This window comes from Phoca vitulina, unplaced genomic scaffold (genome assembly GCF_004348235.1).
Source record: "Phoca vitulina isolate PV1807 unplaced genomic scaffold, GSC_HSeal_1.0 scaffold28, whole genome shotgun sequence".
Taxonomy (NCBI): Eukaryota; Metazoa; Chordata; class Mammalia; order Carnivora; family Phocidae; genus Phoca; species Phoca vitulina.
This window is the reverse complement of record NW_022589731.1, coordinates 20,409,491-20,426,327: the sequence shown is the minus strand read 5'-3', so window position 1 is coordinate 20,426,327 and position 16,837 is coordinate 20,409,491. Positions and strand designations below refer to the sequence as shown.

At 53.7% G+C, this 16,837-nt stretch overlaps 2 protein-coding genes across 6 annotated transcripts in view; one reads left to right on the top strand and one right to left on the bottom strand.

The window, feature by feature from the left end:
* The window catches only part of CTBP2 (C-terminal binding protein 2), a 155,554-nt gene extending 143,733 nt beyond the window's left edge, over positions 1-11,821 (top strand). For all 5 annotated transcript variants that reach the window (XM_032423430.1, XM_032423433.1, XM_032423431.1 and 2 more), the window contains 6 exons: positions 3,901-4,107; positions 6,979-7,193; positions 7,663-7,793; positions 8,333-8,460; positions 8,966-9,083; positions 11,006-11,821. In XM_032423430.1, coding sequence (XP_032279321.1) covers positions 3,901-4,107; positions 6,979-7,193; positions 7,663-7,793; positions 8,333-8,460; positions 8,966-9,083; positions 11,006-11,186 — 980 coding nt within the window. In that variant the 3' untranslated portion in view covers positions 11,187-11,821. The remainder of the gene's footprint in view (positions 1-3,900; positions 4,108-6,978; positions 7,194-7,662; positions 7,794-8,332; positions 8,461-8,965; positions 9,084-11,005) is intronic.
* Positions 11,822-12,200: 379 nt separating this feature from the next.
* Positions 12,201-16,837, bottom strand: part of ZRANB1 (zinc finger RANBP2-type containing 1) — a 61,973-nt gene continuing 57,336 nt past the window's right edge. The window contains exon 10 of the mRNA XM_032423434.1: positions 12,201-15,892. Within this exon, the coding sequence (XP_032279325.1) occupies positions 15,674-15,892 (219 nt within the window). The 3' untranslated portion in view covers positions 12,201-15,673. The remainder of the gene's footprint in view (positions 15,893-16,837) is intronic.

The following is a 16,837-nucleotide window of genomic DNA, read 5'->3' as shown; positions in this document are numbered from 1 at the left end:
CCAGCGGTAGGGCCATGGCACTGTGCCCACCCCCCGCCCCAGCACCTGCTGTGGACTCCATGTGCGAGGAGTGTCCACAGAGCATTGATGGCAAGCGACCCTGGGCTGGCCTGCTCGCCCCGTGAGGGCCCAAGGTCCTTCAGAATGAGCTCCTGTGCTCACTGTCCTTGATCTGTGTGTGCGATGTGCCAGGGCGGCTCCCGGGTGCGTGGGCCCATGTTCCACCTGAGTACTGGGGTGCCCCAGGGCTGCTAGCGGGTATCTAGGAACTCAGACCTCTACAGTCCCCCAACCTTTGGCTGTGCTGAGGCCCTGGTGGGCTCTGTGGGCCAGTGGTCCATCTCTCTCCCTGCCCCAAGTCAGCCTCCCCGCCCCCACCGAGGACCCGGTGGGCCCCGGCGCTCCAGGGGCGGGCTGAGCCGGCGTCCTACCTAAGCGTGCACGCCGTGGCCTCAGGCACTTCTGGCCTCCGCTTCCTCCTCCAAGGTCCTAGCCTGGGGTTTTGAGTAAAGGTCCATGGTTTCTTCAAGGGCTTAGTTCCCTCACTTGAATTGGGGGCAGGTGCTGGGTAGAGGGAGCCTGGCTGGTGCTGAGTCTGGTGCTGCTTCATGGTGGTCCAGGGCGCTCTGAGCGTGTGGATGCGGCAGGTGGGGTCATCCCACAGGTGAACCCGAAAGGAAGAGGCAAGAGATGGTCATTCCCCAGCAAGATGCCTTCTTCCCCTCCCCCATCCTGGAAGTGAGGGGCTGGGTGGCAAGTGGCTCGGAAAATCGACCCTATACAAGAGGAAAAAAGGGCGGCATCAGAACCCAGACTTGTTACAGGGTCTGGAGGAAGTGATGGCTTCCTGTGTCTGCCCTGAGCGCTCGCTTCTGGCCTCGGGGTCCCCCTGAGCCTGTCTTGGTTGCAACAAAGAAACTTGGGTGGACAGGGGTCCTCGTAAGCATGTCTAGCATTACCTCAAATTTTCCATCTTTCCTGGGCACCAACAAGAATATTTTTGTTTGAAAACAAATGTTCTTTGTGCTCTTGGTAGAGCTGAAATCCCAAGTTCAAACAGCGATGGACAATATAGTTTTAACACACTGAGAGGGGGGCGGGGGGGGCGGTCCTCAAATGCTTCCCTGCACCCGCCTCCTCATCTCTGTGTGTCCGCCCCTTGCAGCCCAGGCTCTGGTGAGGTGTTCGTGTTGTTTCCTTGATGGGAACCAGGGAACTTCTTTCCAGGGAGAGATGAGAAGGTCTCCCAAGCAAAACTTGCCATCCCTCCATTTGCAGAAGCTCCCCACACAGCTGGCCTGGGCCAGGAGGGGGACCTCGTTTCCCTAAAACCAAAGGTGCCCCGCTCCCCCGGCTGCCCGGCTGCCCTTGGCGAGGGGGCCCAGGCGGAGGAGATGCTGTTCCCAGGGGCCTGCCGTTTTGAACAATGGAAACGTCAGCTTCCATTCCAGTCAGTTGCCATTGATCCTGGTGCGTGTGGAATTTGGAGAAGGAAAATGGGCCTCTGTCCTGTCTCCAGATTGCACTCCGCAGATGATTCTGTCCCCAGACTTCATGCAAATGAGAACAGTGGCTGTAGGTGCTGCTTGTCTCCGGGGCCTGCAGTGTGGCCTTTCTGGGAGGATGCTCCCTTCCCAGTGCTCACGGGAGCCTTTGCATGAAGGTGGCGGGCCCGAGGCGATGCTTGGGGTGAGAGCAGGGCGAGCTCAGGAAACAACTGTGTCACCTGCCTGGAGGAGTTAGAGGGATTCGGCCTCTGCAGTGTCTCCCCAAGAACCAGGGAGCCAGGGGGAAGCCGGGGGAGGTGGGAGGTTGCTGGGGGCCTCTCACCTTGTGAGCCTCTCTAGCAAGCTCCTTTATCTGGCTTCCAGTTCAGAAGGGGTGACAGCAAAGAGTGAAACCATTGACGGGAAGAGCAGCTCAGCCACAGGGCTCAGGCCTTGGGGTGAGGCGGTCGCGACTCTTGCCCTGCAGGTGCTAGAAGCTTCTTGTCATGGCCTTCAGAGAATTGCCCTGATGCAGACCATGACCTCAAGAATGGTTTAGAAAGAGTCCCACGGCAGGAGGGTCGCCAGGGCTTTGGGGTTTCAGAGGAAGGTGCCATTGTCCTTGGGGCAGGACGGTCCCCGGGTCTTCCAGCAGCCCCTCCTCCAGGTTTCAGTCTCGGGCCCCTTTCAGTGTCTGCAGCCGAGCAGCCAACATGTCAGAGCTCAGGGGTGCAGGCTGAGCAGTGTCCCTTTGCGCACCCCCCCCCCCGGGGGTGGGCAGATGCGATGCTTTGTGTCACACGGACCCGCGTGGGAACCCCCTCCTCCAGCGCGTCCCCTCCGGTCTCGGCTCCCAGGGCACAGCTGGTCCCAGGCCCGGGGTGTTGGCTGGGTAGTGGCCGAGGGTCCACTGCCGGTCCCTCCTGCTGGGCTCTGGCCAGAACACCTCCGGTTCCTCAGAGGACTGGAAACCATCACAAAACCCTGGCTCTGGCGCAGCCCAAATTCTAGGCTGGCCTGTTGCACGTGGAGCGGGCTCCATTGTGGCTGTTTGCAGAACGAACTTCCAGCTCATGGAAGTTTCAGCAGCCTAGATCTGTCGGACACTTTGTCCCCCGGCAGGTGGCTGGGGCCAGGTGGGATGATGTGCTCATGGGGGCTTTCCCTCTGAGCTGTCTGTCCTCCTGAGGGGGGTCACGGAGACCCTGGACCTCAGGGCAGCCCTTGTGGGGTGGTCATACAGCTACTAGAAAGGGGGTGCTCAGCATGGGGGGTCCTGTGTTCCCTCCAGTGAGCCACATAGGCTCTGGTGCTCTTGTCCCCGCTGCCGGGCTTGAGAAGGTGGAGAAAGGCAGGGCTGCCTTCTTGGAGGCCCTGCCCCTTGTGTTCCTTGGGTCCCAAACCTGGGATTAAAAGGTGGTTTTCTGAGCTCGTCTGACTGGTGCCTGGATACCTCTGTCCGTCAGAAAGCTGCTTGCCTGACAGGCCCCGTGTTCTCTGCCACAGCCCAGCCGGGCCCCCTGTTCCTGCGCCCCTCCCACGTCTGGCAGACATTTGCGTTCTTCCCCCAAACACCCTCCTACCAAGGAAGGTCAGTGCCTAGCTCTGCCTGCTGGAGACGTGGGGTGGTTCTTCCAGCAGCCCCTTGGCCCCAGAGCCTGGGGGCCCGCCCTCACCAGCTGCCCCTAGCCTTAAATGCCCTTCCAGAAAGCAGGGCAGTCCCCCCTGTCCGCTTGGTGTTCTTTTTGCCCGAGCAGGATCGTGGGCAGGGCCCACTGAACGGGCGTGGGGCTCAATTCAGGCATCAGCTCCATCCTGGCCCCACCCGGGCCCGTGTTGGGGGGGGGGGTGTTGGTTCCTAATTCTTCCATCTTGCCCTTTTCCAAAACGAGTGTTCACATGTTCATCACAAGAGACTTAAAATACCGTAAACAAGAAGCCAGTCTCCGTGCCCCCAGCCCAGCCCCAGGAGGAAGGTCCGGAGGGTTCGCTGTGAGGAGTCTGGTCTTCTGGACACGACCCTGGGGCGGGGGGGGGGTCTCTGCATGCTGGTTTCCTGCTGTCCACGGCGGACGCGGGGCAGGTTTCCAGCCTCTTGGCTGCTCACCCCTCCAGCTGCCCACTGCTTGCTTCCCGGAACACAGGGTCCAGAAGCAAAGGGTGGGCAGGATGTGGGGTGAGTGGGGGCCTGGGGGTGCGGTGAGCCTGGGATGGATGTGGGGGCTGGAGGCCCCTGAGCATCAGGCCCGAGGGTCCATGTCTCCCAGGTGACGGGCAGGTCTCAGAGCCTGACCTGATGGGACCACACGCCGAGTCCGTGGCTGAAGGGCCAGCTCCGCCTCCCTGCCCCTCAGCTGGGCGCTCGGGGAGCCTCGGGGGTCCTCACCCGGGGGCCGGGCCCTGTCCTCCCCAGGCATCGCCGTGTGCAACATCCCGTCCGCGGCCGTGGAAGAGACGGCCGACTCCACCGTCTGCCACATCCTCAACCTCTACCGGCGGAACACGTGGCTGTACCAGGCGCTGCGGGAGGGCACGCGGGTCCAGAGCGTCGAGCAGATCCGGGAGGTGGCCTCGGGAGCAGCCCGCATCCGCGGGGAGACGCTGGGCCTCATCGGCTTCGGTAGGTGCAGCTGCCCAGCCCGCCCCCCACCCACCGGCGCTGGCGCGGGGACCCCCCCACCCCCACCCCGGCGAGGAGGAGCCCGGGAACGGCCGGTGCCCTGGGAGCTGGCCTTCCCTGTCCACCGGGGGAGCCAGAGGCCGACAAGGCAGCTGCCCCCTCTGGGAGGTGGGTCTGCAGGGCTGGGTGGGGAGCAGGCGGCGCAGGGACGGTCGCGGCCGCTGGGCAGCAGGAGGGGCTGTGTGCCCGCCGATGGCCCTGGGCGGGGGCTGCTACAGGTGCCTTGTGGAGAAACCAGCAGGCTTGGGGCTCGAATGGGGGCTGGTGGCTGAGCCGAGATCTGGGCCGTGATCAAGGCCCAGCCCCTGGAGACCCTCACATGCCAGGCCAAGGTGGCAGCAGGGAGTCCCTGAAGGATTTTGAGCCGGAAGGTGGCACGGTCAGGTCATCAGCTTAGAAAGTGGCCCTATGAGCGTCCTAGGCGGGTTACCAAGGACACGGTGAGCTGTGACGGAAAGCAGCCTGATGACATGGTGTTGACAGCACAGGGGCTCGGGGGGGCTCGCTTTCCTGCTGAGTCTCAGCCCCGCCACTCGGCCATTCCGTGACCCTGAGGAAATTCACTGACCTCTCTGCCTGGGTGTCCCACTCTACCTCGGGAAGGGCGTGACAACACATGGCTGCCTCTTAGGGTTCAGAGAAGGCACGAGAAGCAGGTGGGGTGGGGAGCAGGTGCTGGGCCTGGCCTCCAGAGGGCTCCCCAAGCTGTCACTCGACCCTTAGCTCAGAGCTGTTTCCAGAAAACCAAGGGTCAGGACGCCTGGGATGGCCTCTGGGTGCCAGCCTGAACAAGGTAGAGGGAGCTGGGTTTCTTCGGGGAGGGCGCATCTAACTCCCCAGGGTGATTCAAGAACGCAGGTGTTAGGGGTGATCACACTCTCGAAGGCATTCCTCTAAACGATTTACGAAGGAGTCCTCTTCACTTTTTCTTGAGTGGACGCTACGAGCGACCATAGGCAACGCGGGGCGTCGTGTGGGGGCCGCAGCGCCCTCTGCTGGTGCCCGGGGCCTCCCGCGGCTCTGCGCAGTGGCCCCTGGAGATGCTGCTTAGAGCATGGCCCGTGTCCTCACCCCTGCAGCGGCTGAGCCCTCTGCCGTCCTTTGCAGTCCCGTGGTTTGAGCCCCGTCCACTTGAGACTAAGCGAGCACGCCTCAGCCCCTGCTCCCCGGGCTCTCTGACGGTGAGGTCGCCGTGCTGCCTTTCAAGTCTGTCTGTAGCCTTCCCCAGTGCAGACAGGACTCCAGACGGGAGGAGGCCTAGTCGAGGCTGCCTGATGCCTCCCCCCGAAAGCGTTCGGTTGCCTGAGGCTTCACTGAGAAGCAGCACCCGGAGTGGGGGGCGGCCCAGCCCTGAGCGTGGCCCCAGCCCGGGCTGGTGGTGGGATGGTGCTCGCGGACAGCCAGCCAGCGGCCACAATATATATATATTTTTTATATTTTTCAGGCCAAGACAGTTGGCTTCTCCTGCAAGGCTCAGTTTTGATCAAGTCAGTAACAGCATTAAGTCACTAGGTCTTGTAGAAACTTAGGAAACCCTCATGGCTAACGGAGAAGCTACTGAAAACATGAGGGTTAGGGGACTGATGAAAAGGAAAAACTGGAAAATGACGCTCGGGCCCCGGCAGCCACAGCCGGGAAGCCCCATCTCCAGGCAGAGTGCGTTAGGACGCGGAAGTGAGGGGGGCGTTCTTGTGTGGGCTGAGGGCATGGGCTCGTGTGTCCCATGCTTCAGGGACGTCGGGTGTTGTAGGCCACTGGTGCTCTTCTCCAGCTTGTCACCTTTGTTGTGCCTGTCTGTCCACTGGGGTGTGTGGCTACAGTTCCCAGTTCGCTGCATCCAAGTGGTGACACCGAGGAGGGAGGACAGGAGGGATAAGCCCGCACCGGTTGCCCTGCCGCTGGCCCTCAGCCCACAGGAGTGGGGGACAGTCCACCTCCACGTTGCCCTCGTGTGGGCTTCCTGTTTGGGAAGGGACACCTTCCCTTGTCTCCTCCTCCTTCCCCGGCCCCGCTGAGCAGTGGTTTCAGACAAAGACGATTCTGCACGCTTCCCAGAGGAGCCCATTCAAGCATCACGCAAACCACTTTGTTTTCAAGCCGAAAACAGCTCTGGGAAGCCGGAGGCGCTAGCCGTGGGGTTCCGTGGGCTTGTGCAAATGACAGCCACTTCGGAGACAGGGAGGCCGTCCTGTCCTGTTAGGTGGTGTGGGCCGCTAACCTGCTAGAGAGAGGGGCCTGGGGCTCCCCCAGCAGGTCAGAACCAGCCTGCATACCTGACCGGTCCGTGGCTCCCCCTCCCCATCAAAGTGAGTCTCCCGCTCTGCAGGGGGCCCTTCCAATCCCTGTGCCCCTTCCGTGAGCAAACCCTGTGCTAATTGGCAAGAGAATGTTCTCTGTTACTGCCCTCGCTGTCTCAAGAAAGGACGCTCAGGTTAAGAAGCCTGCTGTGTACCCAGAAACCTCGGGGAGAGAGCAATGAGGATGGGAGACTGTGGTGCCGGCTGGAACTGGGGGAGGGGCACATGGCATTCACTAGAACATTCTCTAGCCGTATGTTTGAGAAGGTCCATCCTAGGAGCTTTAGCGCGCGCGCGCACGCACACACACACACCGCTGCAAACAACAAGCTCCCCGCTCCTCACCCAGGAAGCCAAGGAGCCGTGCTGGCTGAGAGCATCACCCAGCTTTGGGCACGCGGTTCCCCTGGCAGCGGGGACAGCTGGGGCCCACACAGGGCGCGGCATCCGGAGCGCTGGGCGGCAGCAGACGGGACTGCGGACTCGCTCACCTGGACGCTCTCTCTCTGCACAGGTCGCACGGGGCAGGCGGTTGCTGTTCGAGCCAAGGCCTTTGGATTCAGCGTCATATTTTATGACCCCTACTTGCAGGATGGGATAGAGCGGTCCCTGGGCGTGCAGAGGGTCTACACCCTGCAGGACTTACTGTATCAGAGTGACTGCGTCTCCTTGCACTGTAATCTCAACGAACATAACCACCACCTCATCAATGACTTTACTATAAAGCAGGTAACTGGACATAGATACCCTCAGCCCCTGGAGACTTCCAACCCAACAAAAGGGGGGTAGGGGACGGGAAGTGGTCCGTGGACACGCGCGTGGAAAGGGAAGACCACCCCCAGGACATCAGTGAGGGGCCAGGTGAGGCCCCAGCACGGGATGGGCCACGTCGACCCGGGACAAACGGGGGCTGGCCCAGGACCCAGCAGGGACCTGTCTCAATCAGGTTTGGCCTCCCAAGAAGCAACAGGCAGGTGACAGGCCACAAGTCCAGCCTGCCCGCCTTATGGCCCTCTCGGAGGCGGCGCAGAAACCCACCCGACTGTCGCCGGCACTCCCTGCGCCCCTCCCCTGCCGCACACGCACTCAGCAGCCGGACCAGCAGAACTCCTCGGTCCGCGCCGTGGCTGGCTTCCTGAAACCTCCGGGCAGGTGCCTTCCAGCGTGGTGGCGTCTAACGGCTTGTTTCCTCCCACAGATGAGGCAAGGAGCATTCCTAGTGAATGCGGCCCGCGGTGGGCTGGTGGATGAGAAAGCCTTAGCCCAAGCCCTCAAGGAAGGCAGGATACGAGGGGCAGCCCTCGACGTGCATGAATCGGAGCCTTTCAGGTGGGTCTGCTGGGCTGCTGACCCGATCGTTAGCCGAGCTCCCGGCCTCACACCGGGAACTCACGGGCCCTGCTTCTAGCCCTGACCGCGCCCCACACTGTGACCGCGGGGCACGTCCCCGGAGAAGCGGCTCCTGGGGAGGAAACCAGAGACCTACAGCCTCTGCTCTAAGGGCTGTGCTGTACTTGGAGTGTAAAAGGGCCGGGGGACCCACGAATGTCCGAAAGGAAGAAAAATGGTGTGTTGGTCTAGAGAGGAGTGGGCTTCATCTGTCCCCTGGACCGCGGGTTCTGCTTAGAGGCAGGCCCTGCCGATCCTCCGAAGATCCTTCCTCCTGCGTCCCCCATCCCTCCTGACACTCATTTAGAAGGTCTGATCAGTATGTTCTTGAATTCCCAGCCTTTAGGAGACGTACTAGCCACTGTTCTCTACACAGATAAACTGGTCAGTGTGCTGCATGGCCACCAGCTCTCTCTTGGAGTAGGTAGGGAGCGATACTCAACTCTTCTCATTTGTTGTGTTTTTGGACATTTATCTAGCTTTGCTCAGGGTCCCTTGAAAGATGCACCGAATCTCATCTGTACGCCCCACACAGCTTGGTATAGTGAGCAAGCCTCACTAGAGATGCGGGAGGCAGCCGCCACCGAGATCCGCCGGGCAATCACAGGTGAGCCCGCCCGCCGCGGCCCGGCCAGCCAGCGCCTGGCGGGAAGGACGGCCGGGGCCCTGCGGCTCAGCTAACACGCCAGGGGGCTTACGGAGGCTTGCTACTCAGGCAGAGGAGGTTTTAGGGATCAAGTTGATTACGTTTGGAAGGAGCTGGACCCAGTTCGTCCAAGCCCTGAACTCAATTTCAGAGGAAACGGATTCCTCTTCAATCAGCCAGCATAAGCGTGCAAAGTGTGGAGGGAGCCAGGGAGAGGCTCCTTTCTGTTCCTGGGGGAGGGAGGGGGGGCTGGAGTGAAGAGCGCAGGGCACAGGCCCCGCAACGCTGCACCTTTTCTGAAAATGGAAGGGCCGGCCCTCTCATTCTAGATAAGAGACTTTACACTCAGATTTCCATAGTTCAAACACGGTAGGGGGTTCCCCCAGCAGCAGCTACTGAGCGTGATCTGTAACTCACTGTGACCTTAAAAAAATACATCTGATTAATTTTAATCCTCATATTCCAGGTCGCATCCCCGAAAGCTTAAGAAACTGTGTGAACAAGGAATTCTTCGTCACAACAGCTCCCTGGTCAGTAATAGATCAGCAAGCAATCCATCCGGAGCTCAACGGCGCCACGTACAGGTGAGAAGCGGAATGGCACCGGCCTCGCTGGAGGGCTCCCCCCTGGAGAGGGGAGGAGAGATGGGGAAACCCCCGGAGTCTCCCTGCACCAAGTCTGCTGTCCTCGCAGATGTGCCGCTGCCCAGTTTCTGTGGAGCAAACACAACTCTTGGGATACAGCCTAGAATTGGGGTTCCTATTTATAAGGAGCGGGAATTGGGAGTGCATTCCCCAAAGGGTCTGAACGCTGCGAGGAATCCCCCTGCATTCCGAGCCGCTTCAGAAGCAGGCGCCTTCTGCGTGAGAAGGTACCGGGAAGATTTTCAGGGGGAAGGGCCTGCTGGTGAATTTGTTTGCTCCTTTGAATCTTCTGGCCCAGAGCCCACACAGACCCATTTCCCATGGTCTCTCCCCCACCATGGCTGGGCTTACAGGGAAATCAAAGTCCGGCCTTATAAAGGAGCTGCAGCCTTGAATTCCAGAAGGAAATCGCGGTCTTGCTTACTGTAACCCACGGTTGCCCCACCCCTGGCAGTATTCACTTACCGGCCAGATCATTGTCCCCTGGGGCCTAGCCTTTGCACTGTGGGATGCGTCGCGGTGGCCCTGGCCTCCACCAGCACTCACAGCCCTAATAACCGAAAATGGCTCGAGCTGTTGCCTCACCTCCCCCGTTGTGAAGCACGGCTCTGACCACCGGGCTGGGCGGGGGCGCGGGGGGTGGGTGGAACTATGGTTGGTGTAGGAGGACCCACAGGTGAAGGCTCAGACTCTGAGGAAGTCATGCGGTTTTCTTCCTGGGTCTCGTGGCTTTATTTACATTTCGGTTTGCCGTCTTCTATTAACGTCCCACCCTTTTTTCCCCTTTTAATAGTATTTCGGTATCATCACTTGAACCTGCCTCGGCCCCAGGTTCCTGTTCCTTATTGTTGGCAGCCTGTCCTTCCAAGGCCCCATCTTAATTCTTCCCTTTGACAGACCAAGCCTCCCCGGCCCCTTGGAATAGGGCTTATGCTCGAGGGGCTGCAGCTCACCAAGTCCTGGGGAGTCCTTCATTTCTGACCGACCAGTGAGCACTTGTACAGGGTGCAGGGTGGGGAGCCACGGGTCAAGGGTTTGAGAATGTTGAGAATGAGTCTTTTAATTCTAAAGCACCTGCCTCCTAAGTCCGTTTTATCCGAGGCATGTTTCAATACCCGGACTCGCATTTGCATAAGAACCGCATGTTCTGTGGGGGGCTTAGTGCCACGTGTCCTTTTGCGCACAGCAGCTCGTGTGCCCGTGCGGTAAGGCCGTCTCCGCCAGCTCACCTCTTCCCTGGCTGCCTCCGCCCCCGAGAGCACACAGCTAGCTCGCCTAGGGTCTGCTCTGTTGGGAAATCATTAAAAGCATCGATATAACTAATGAATACTTTCTAAGGCAGCCGGACAACCTGGGGAGCCTTTTTTTGTACAGAATGTTTCCCAAATGCAGTCGTGTCCGTGGACGTAATACGGGCTGTTCCTGTTGTGTGAAAGCTACAGTCTGTGGCAGTGTTTTGATTGGACTACATAGATTTTGTTGTTTAGGAGTTAAATGTCCGAGTTTTAGATTTTTCATGTAGATCTCTCCTTGCTTTGGGGGGTAAAGTGACTAACCTATTTAAAAACAACAACAGGGGCGCCTGGGTGGCTCAGTTGGTTAAGCGACTGCCTTCGGCTCAGGTCATGATCCTGGAGTCCCGGGATCGAGTCCCACATCGGGCTCCCTGCTCGGCAGGGAGTCTGCTTCTCCCTCTGACCCTCTCATGCTCTCTCTGTCTCATTCTCTCTCTCAAATAAATAAATAAAATCTTTAAAAAAAAAAAAAAAAAAAACAACAACAGCAGCCCGACGTAGGCAGAGCCAAGGGCTCGGCTCCTCCCTGCTCCCAGCTTACTGGCCCTTTCTCTGTGTGCTCCTCAGATACCCGCCAGGCATCGTGGGGGTGGCTCCCGGCGGACTTCCTGCAGCCATGGAAGGGATCATCCCCGGAGGCATCCCGGTGACTCACAACCTCCCCACCGTGGCACACCCTTCCCAAGCTCCCTCTCCCAACCAGCCTACAAAACACGGGGACAATAGAGAGCACCCCAATGAGCAATAGCAGAGAATGACGAACGGTCATCATTCAGATAAACCTGGGACCAAGAGACAGTGAAAACTAGATGAACTAAGAGAAGGACTTTGACCGTCTTTTTAACCGATTCCGGACCTACGCATCATTGACGCTGCAGTGTTAGGAGAGCGGGAAGCCGAGGCGTGGGAAGGCTGGAGCTGGCGTCTGGTGACGGAAGCGCTGAAAGACTAGGACGTGATTTATTAACGACCAACTTCTGTTATTGTGTGTTACGTTCTTCATCTGTGCATCCAATCACAAAGAATAAATCCTTTTCCTTTATCAGCCCCTTGGGCACAGCAGGTCCTGAACACCTTGCTCTAGAATGTTGCATCAGGAGTTCCAAACGTCAAATAAAAAATACTAAGAGGAAATCCCCCTCCTATGACTCTAGTCCCTTCGGTCCATGGGGGCTGGTGACCTCTCTTGCTGATAGGAAGATTAAATTACTACAGAGAAGGGGGAGAAAACTGTGTGCCCGTGTTAGACCACCGCAAGCATACAGAAGTCTCTCTCCCATCTGAACTGCGTACTGAGCGGGCGAGTTGGTTGTGAATTCAGTGATACCCTCTTGATGATGCAAAAAAAGGAAAAAAAAAAAAAAAAGAAAAAAAAAGAAAAAAGTATTAAGTTTCACAAGCTGTTTGTACTCAAATATATTTTCTCAGTTTCAGATCCTCAGCTATTTTATTGAGTGGAAAGTCTTGAGCTAAAAGAGTTCAAGAAAAATAATGTTGCATTTCCTTATGTCTCAGGAAACACTTTTTATGGTAACTTGTCAGATTGTCTATGAACAAACCCACTTTTTTAGACATTGATAAATCTTCTTTTCTTCACGTGATATTTTATACAAGAACACTTCAGGTGTGTTATTAGATGTGACTGATTTTAACAAATCCTATTAGATTTGTATCAACTAGTTACATGTTATATTCATAGTCTTTTGTGAATCATCGCCTTTTTGTTTAAAAGATGGCCTATTTTGAGCCTTTGTATAGGTACATTCCTGTTTTTGTGACAAAAAAAAAAAAATCCTTTAAAACTGTCCCAAACAGAAAAATAATGGCTATCGGAAGTGTTTTGTTTTAGTGTGAGTTACCGCTACTGTGTCTGTTTATTGTAAAGGTGGACATTTAGCATTCAGTGCAGTTTTCAATAAAAAGTAATAAAAATTTGTTAAGTTCTGAAATTCAAGTACATCTCACCCAGGTAAATGTTCTCTACTTGAGATGTTTTAAAGGCAAACTACATTCTCAATTAGCCAGTTTTCAACTCGTGTTCCTCCCGGGTTCGAAGATGAACACTTTTCCATCTGCCCATATGCAGGCGATTACCTATGATAGCTTAACCCACAAATCAGAAAACCACCCATTAAGTCCATCGTTATCAAATCATGACATCCTCAAGGTGAAATAGTGGGTTGGAACTAAGTCGATTCAAGAAACAAAATTGGTCAAGTTAGAGAGTTTTGATTTTAATTTACCCAAAAGCAGAATTACCTGGCTCAAGCATTAATGCAGGAAGGGAAGTGAATCTCAAAATTCTTTTAAATGATATTTACAAAGAAATGTTGCAAAATAATTAACATCAGCCATTTCCATATGCTAAGAACTTTAAGTTGTTGATTTAAAGGATTTTTCCTTCTTGAATAGCATTAAACCCTTTTGTTCTAGTGGTATCCGCACTAGCAACCCATCCATCAGGTCCAATTCCAGGTACCCAACTCCCTGTCACTCCTTTCTCCTCCCCTTCCCATGAGGAAGACGGGGGGAGGGGCTATGATGGCGCCTTCAAACATCGACCTCCTCCCTCATCTGAAGGTGGTGGCCCCATCCCAACCCTCCCAGAAAAATTACATCAAGACAACCTCCTATGGTAGAGATGGAGCACATGGTTACTGACTGACCCATCACTCCAGGAAACGGAATGGGAGCCGAACGTCCTCGTTACATAACCAGGATGTTGTCAATGAGGGCATGACCACACATGCGCAAAAAGGAGATTCCCCAACTGCCTAAAGCAAGCAGTGTTCCCGTAACACAGACGGAGTCTGGGACACGGTGAGCCTAGAGTCAAAAACAAAAAGGCCAGTTCAAATCCATGGTGCACCTAGGTTTTGTTTAATTAGAACAGAAAACACCACACTGTATTCTCCCTAAAAAAGAACCATAAAGTTAAGTCCATACAGGTAAGGTAATGACTGTCCAGAGTCAACCAAGACCTCATCTTTGAGAAAGGACTGCGTACTCTATCTCGGGACAACAATTATGGCTGTTTAATAGTTCAAGAGCTTAACATAGCATTGATTCAACAACATTTTGGCCATTAGTGGCCAATCTGCTATGAAAACCATTTAAAGCCCCATCCCTGTCTGGAGCCTAGGAAATGCAATGCTCTACCTTTCCCACAGGGAAGAATGCTGTACCCGTTAAACTAGGTGTGGTCAGGATCACTGATCATAAATAAATAAATAAAGAGGCACCTCAGGGGAAGCAACACTCAGCAGACCACCACACACAGGCTAAGTACTGAGCCTATGATTTCTGGACAGCATTGACTGCAGTGTAGACCATAGTGACTAGACGCTTCTCTCAAACGTTTCTCTTTGGCTTCTTCAATTGAGAGGGTAGTTTTGCTTAACAGCAACTAGAATAGGATCTGGGCCCACTAAAGAATTCTTCCTATGTATGGAGAAAAGTTTACAGAGATGCTATGCTAAGTAGAACGACAGCCTTCTAAAAACTTACTGACCAAAATGAAAGCCAACCAGAGAGTCAATTTGTAGGGAAACCTAGCCACTTAGAACAGTAACATTTACCATTATTACACCAAAACTCATTTATATGAAATCAAATCGCAGAAGTTTCCTGCAAGTGTTAGCACACAGCACAAGTGATCCTCTCATCCTGGGAATCTCTGCACTGTTCCGAGAGGGAGAAGTAACTACAGACCTGACATCTCACGGGTGTTTTTTATGTTTAGTATTCCAGCACCAAATTAGAGGCTGTGCACATTTCAAACACCATCTAAACAGAACTTAGAAGAAAACAAGAAGCAAATATTTAAAGGTTTTTCACAGCCTTTTCATCAAAGGGAAGGAACAGTGTGCGTGCGTGTGCGTGCGTGTGTGTGTATGGGGCTGCTTTCCAAATTCCTTGCCACATCAATAGTCTACAAAGTGCTTATCAGGACACTTAAGTCTTTCATGTGTTCCTGAGATAGGTCTGAAATTTTTACCCAGTATTGAACATATACCTGAAGTGGTCAAATAATACTTTTTATAAAAAGATTTCTATCTAAGATTATAAGTTTTAACTTTTAAATAAGAATGGCCACAATTAACCAACATGCAAAAATTCTCAGACTACTCTGAGAAATTCATTATACAATGCATTTCCACCTTACTGCATTTTCAAATCTTTATTCTATACTTAACTGATTCCCAATGAGCCCAAGCAAAGGCATGCCTTTCTAACACGATTTGCTTAAAGCAGAGTTGATGATACAAGGAAGAATCCAAAGACCCTCTGCATGGCAATTTGGGAGTATAACATTGTCAATTGAATCAAGTGTGCAAATTTCACACAATTCATTTAGTTACAAGTGGGCCTGTTCCCCAGGCTCTTCCCTAACTTACATCCGGGGAATGACGACTCACAGAGAGACTGCCGCCCGGACTCTGGGAGAAGAACCCTCATGTTAAGGGTGCTCTTCCAAACAAATAAATACCTAAATACTGAAAAGGGGCATATCAGAAGCTTAAAAAAGACGAAATAATAGAAACCAAAACCCTTTCCAAAACAAGGGAATGACGTCTGTATGAAGTTCACTCAAACAATTCTTCCTTTCCTTGCAGTTTGTTCCTTAAAGATTTGACTTCGTTTTATTGGGCATGACAGGAACTAAATTATTAATAAAATAAAAGCTTGTTTTTATTTTTATGTTTTGCTGTGGATAATTTGTACAAAAAGTTTCCAAATCTCTAATGAGCTCTAATGAGACTCAACGTAAAGTGGGCCTTTTAAGATGGAAGTAGAATGCCAGGTTCTACTTCAAAAAGAGTATCTCAAAGGAACAAAGAGTCGTCTGCCATGTGCTTTTGGAGGTGCCCGTGCTGGAAAAAACTTCTCAATAATATGAAGATGCTGGTACAACTTGTCCTATTACACAACTTCTTACACAACCACATGCGTTACATTTATAGACAGATTTACAATTTGAAAGGAAAAAAGTTCTGTCTTAATAAAATTAGTTTTTTTTTTCTTTTTTTACAAACTGTAGTCCAAACAAAGTTCTCTGTCTCCTCACACAGCAGATACGTCATCTCCATTGGGTGTGGATTAGAAAAGCCCTTCCGGGCAGATCCTGGCAGATCTGGTTCCTTCCATGCCTTGCGCTCTGCTTGGAGCGTGCACCACACTAGCTTGGGGGTCGCCACAGAGCTGATACCCTGGTCTTCTGCTCTTTGATTTTTTTCATTCATCTTCATCATCTTCATCTTCCTCTCCATCTGACAGGGACGTACAAGGCCGGATCTGTCGGTAGCGGTCAAGCCATTTCTCTACCATCTGCGTGACCAGGGGGTGGTTCCGCCGCCGAGAACTTTTCTGCATGGCCACCAGCACGCCCCCTTCGGTCACACAGCAGTCCAGCCACTCCCTGAGCAGTTTCTCTTGCTGTTCCTCATTACCTAGCTTTTAGAGGAATGTGAAGAAAAGGGGAAATAATACCACAGATCAGAGACCTGCTAGGAAAAGTCTAAAGAAAACATAGCTGGCAGGATTACTAACGAAAAGGTCAAAGCAACAAACTTTTCACGTGGTTTCAGTCTCTCATCAATTTTATGATAAAACCCAGTTTCCCATAGTTAAACATAAAAACATCAATGGGAAAATTCACAGGAAAATCTCACAGGGGGAAAAACCACCTCCTAATGAGTTAATTTGTTTGAAAGAACAGGAAAAACCAAATGTTACCTAATACACTGATCTTGGCAAAGAAAAGACTAGAAAAACAAAGTCTCAGCTTCAAACACATGACAAGGTAAGTTTATTCAGTAAAGTCTTTACAGAATGAAGTTATAAAAATTATGTTCTACTAATGTCCTGATTATAAAAGTTTTATAATAACTACTAGTACATTAAATAAAAGAGCAATAGTTTTGTAAGAATATGGGTTTTCTGAGCGTGTTCTTTCTACACAGCCTCACCACCCCTGCCTGGTCTACACCTCCCTCGCCCCTGCATCTGCAATGGTCTCCTAGCTGGCGCTCCTGCCCCCACCACTGCTCCGGGCACCTAGTCTCTAGGCTCCACACTGAGCAGCCGGTGGTCCTCTACCAGACAAACGGGCCGTGGGCTTCCCAGTTTGCCCAGAGTCAAAGCCAAGGCTTTAAAAGGCTGTTGGCGAGCCCCTTGCCATCCCTGAGCCCCTCAACCCCCTTTCCCCACAAACCACACCGGGGCCCTGAGGTACCCTCTCCCTACAGCTCTCTTCCCCCATATCCTCCAAGACTCCCTTCTCTTGAGGGGCTCGTTTCAGGCGTCATCACCTCAGACGCCTCCCGTTACGGCCCGATTGCAATCATGAGCCCTGTGCCCCCCATCTTTCTAGTTTTTCCCCTTGGCAGCAACCCCCCC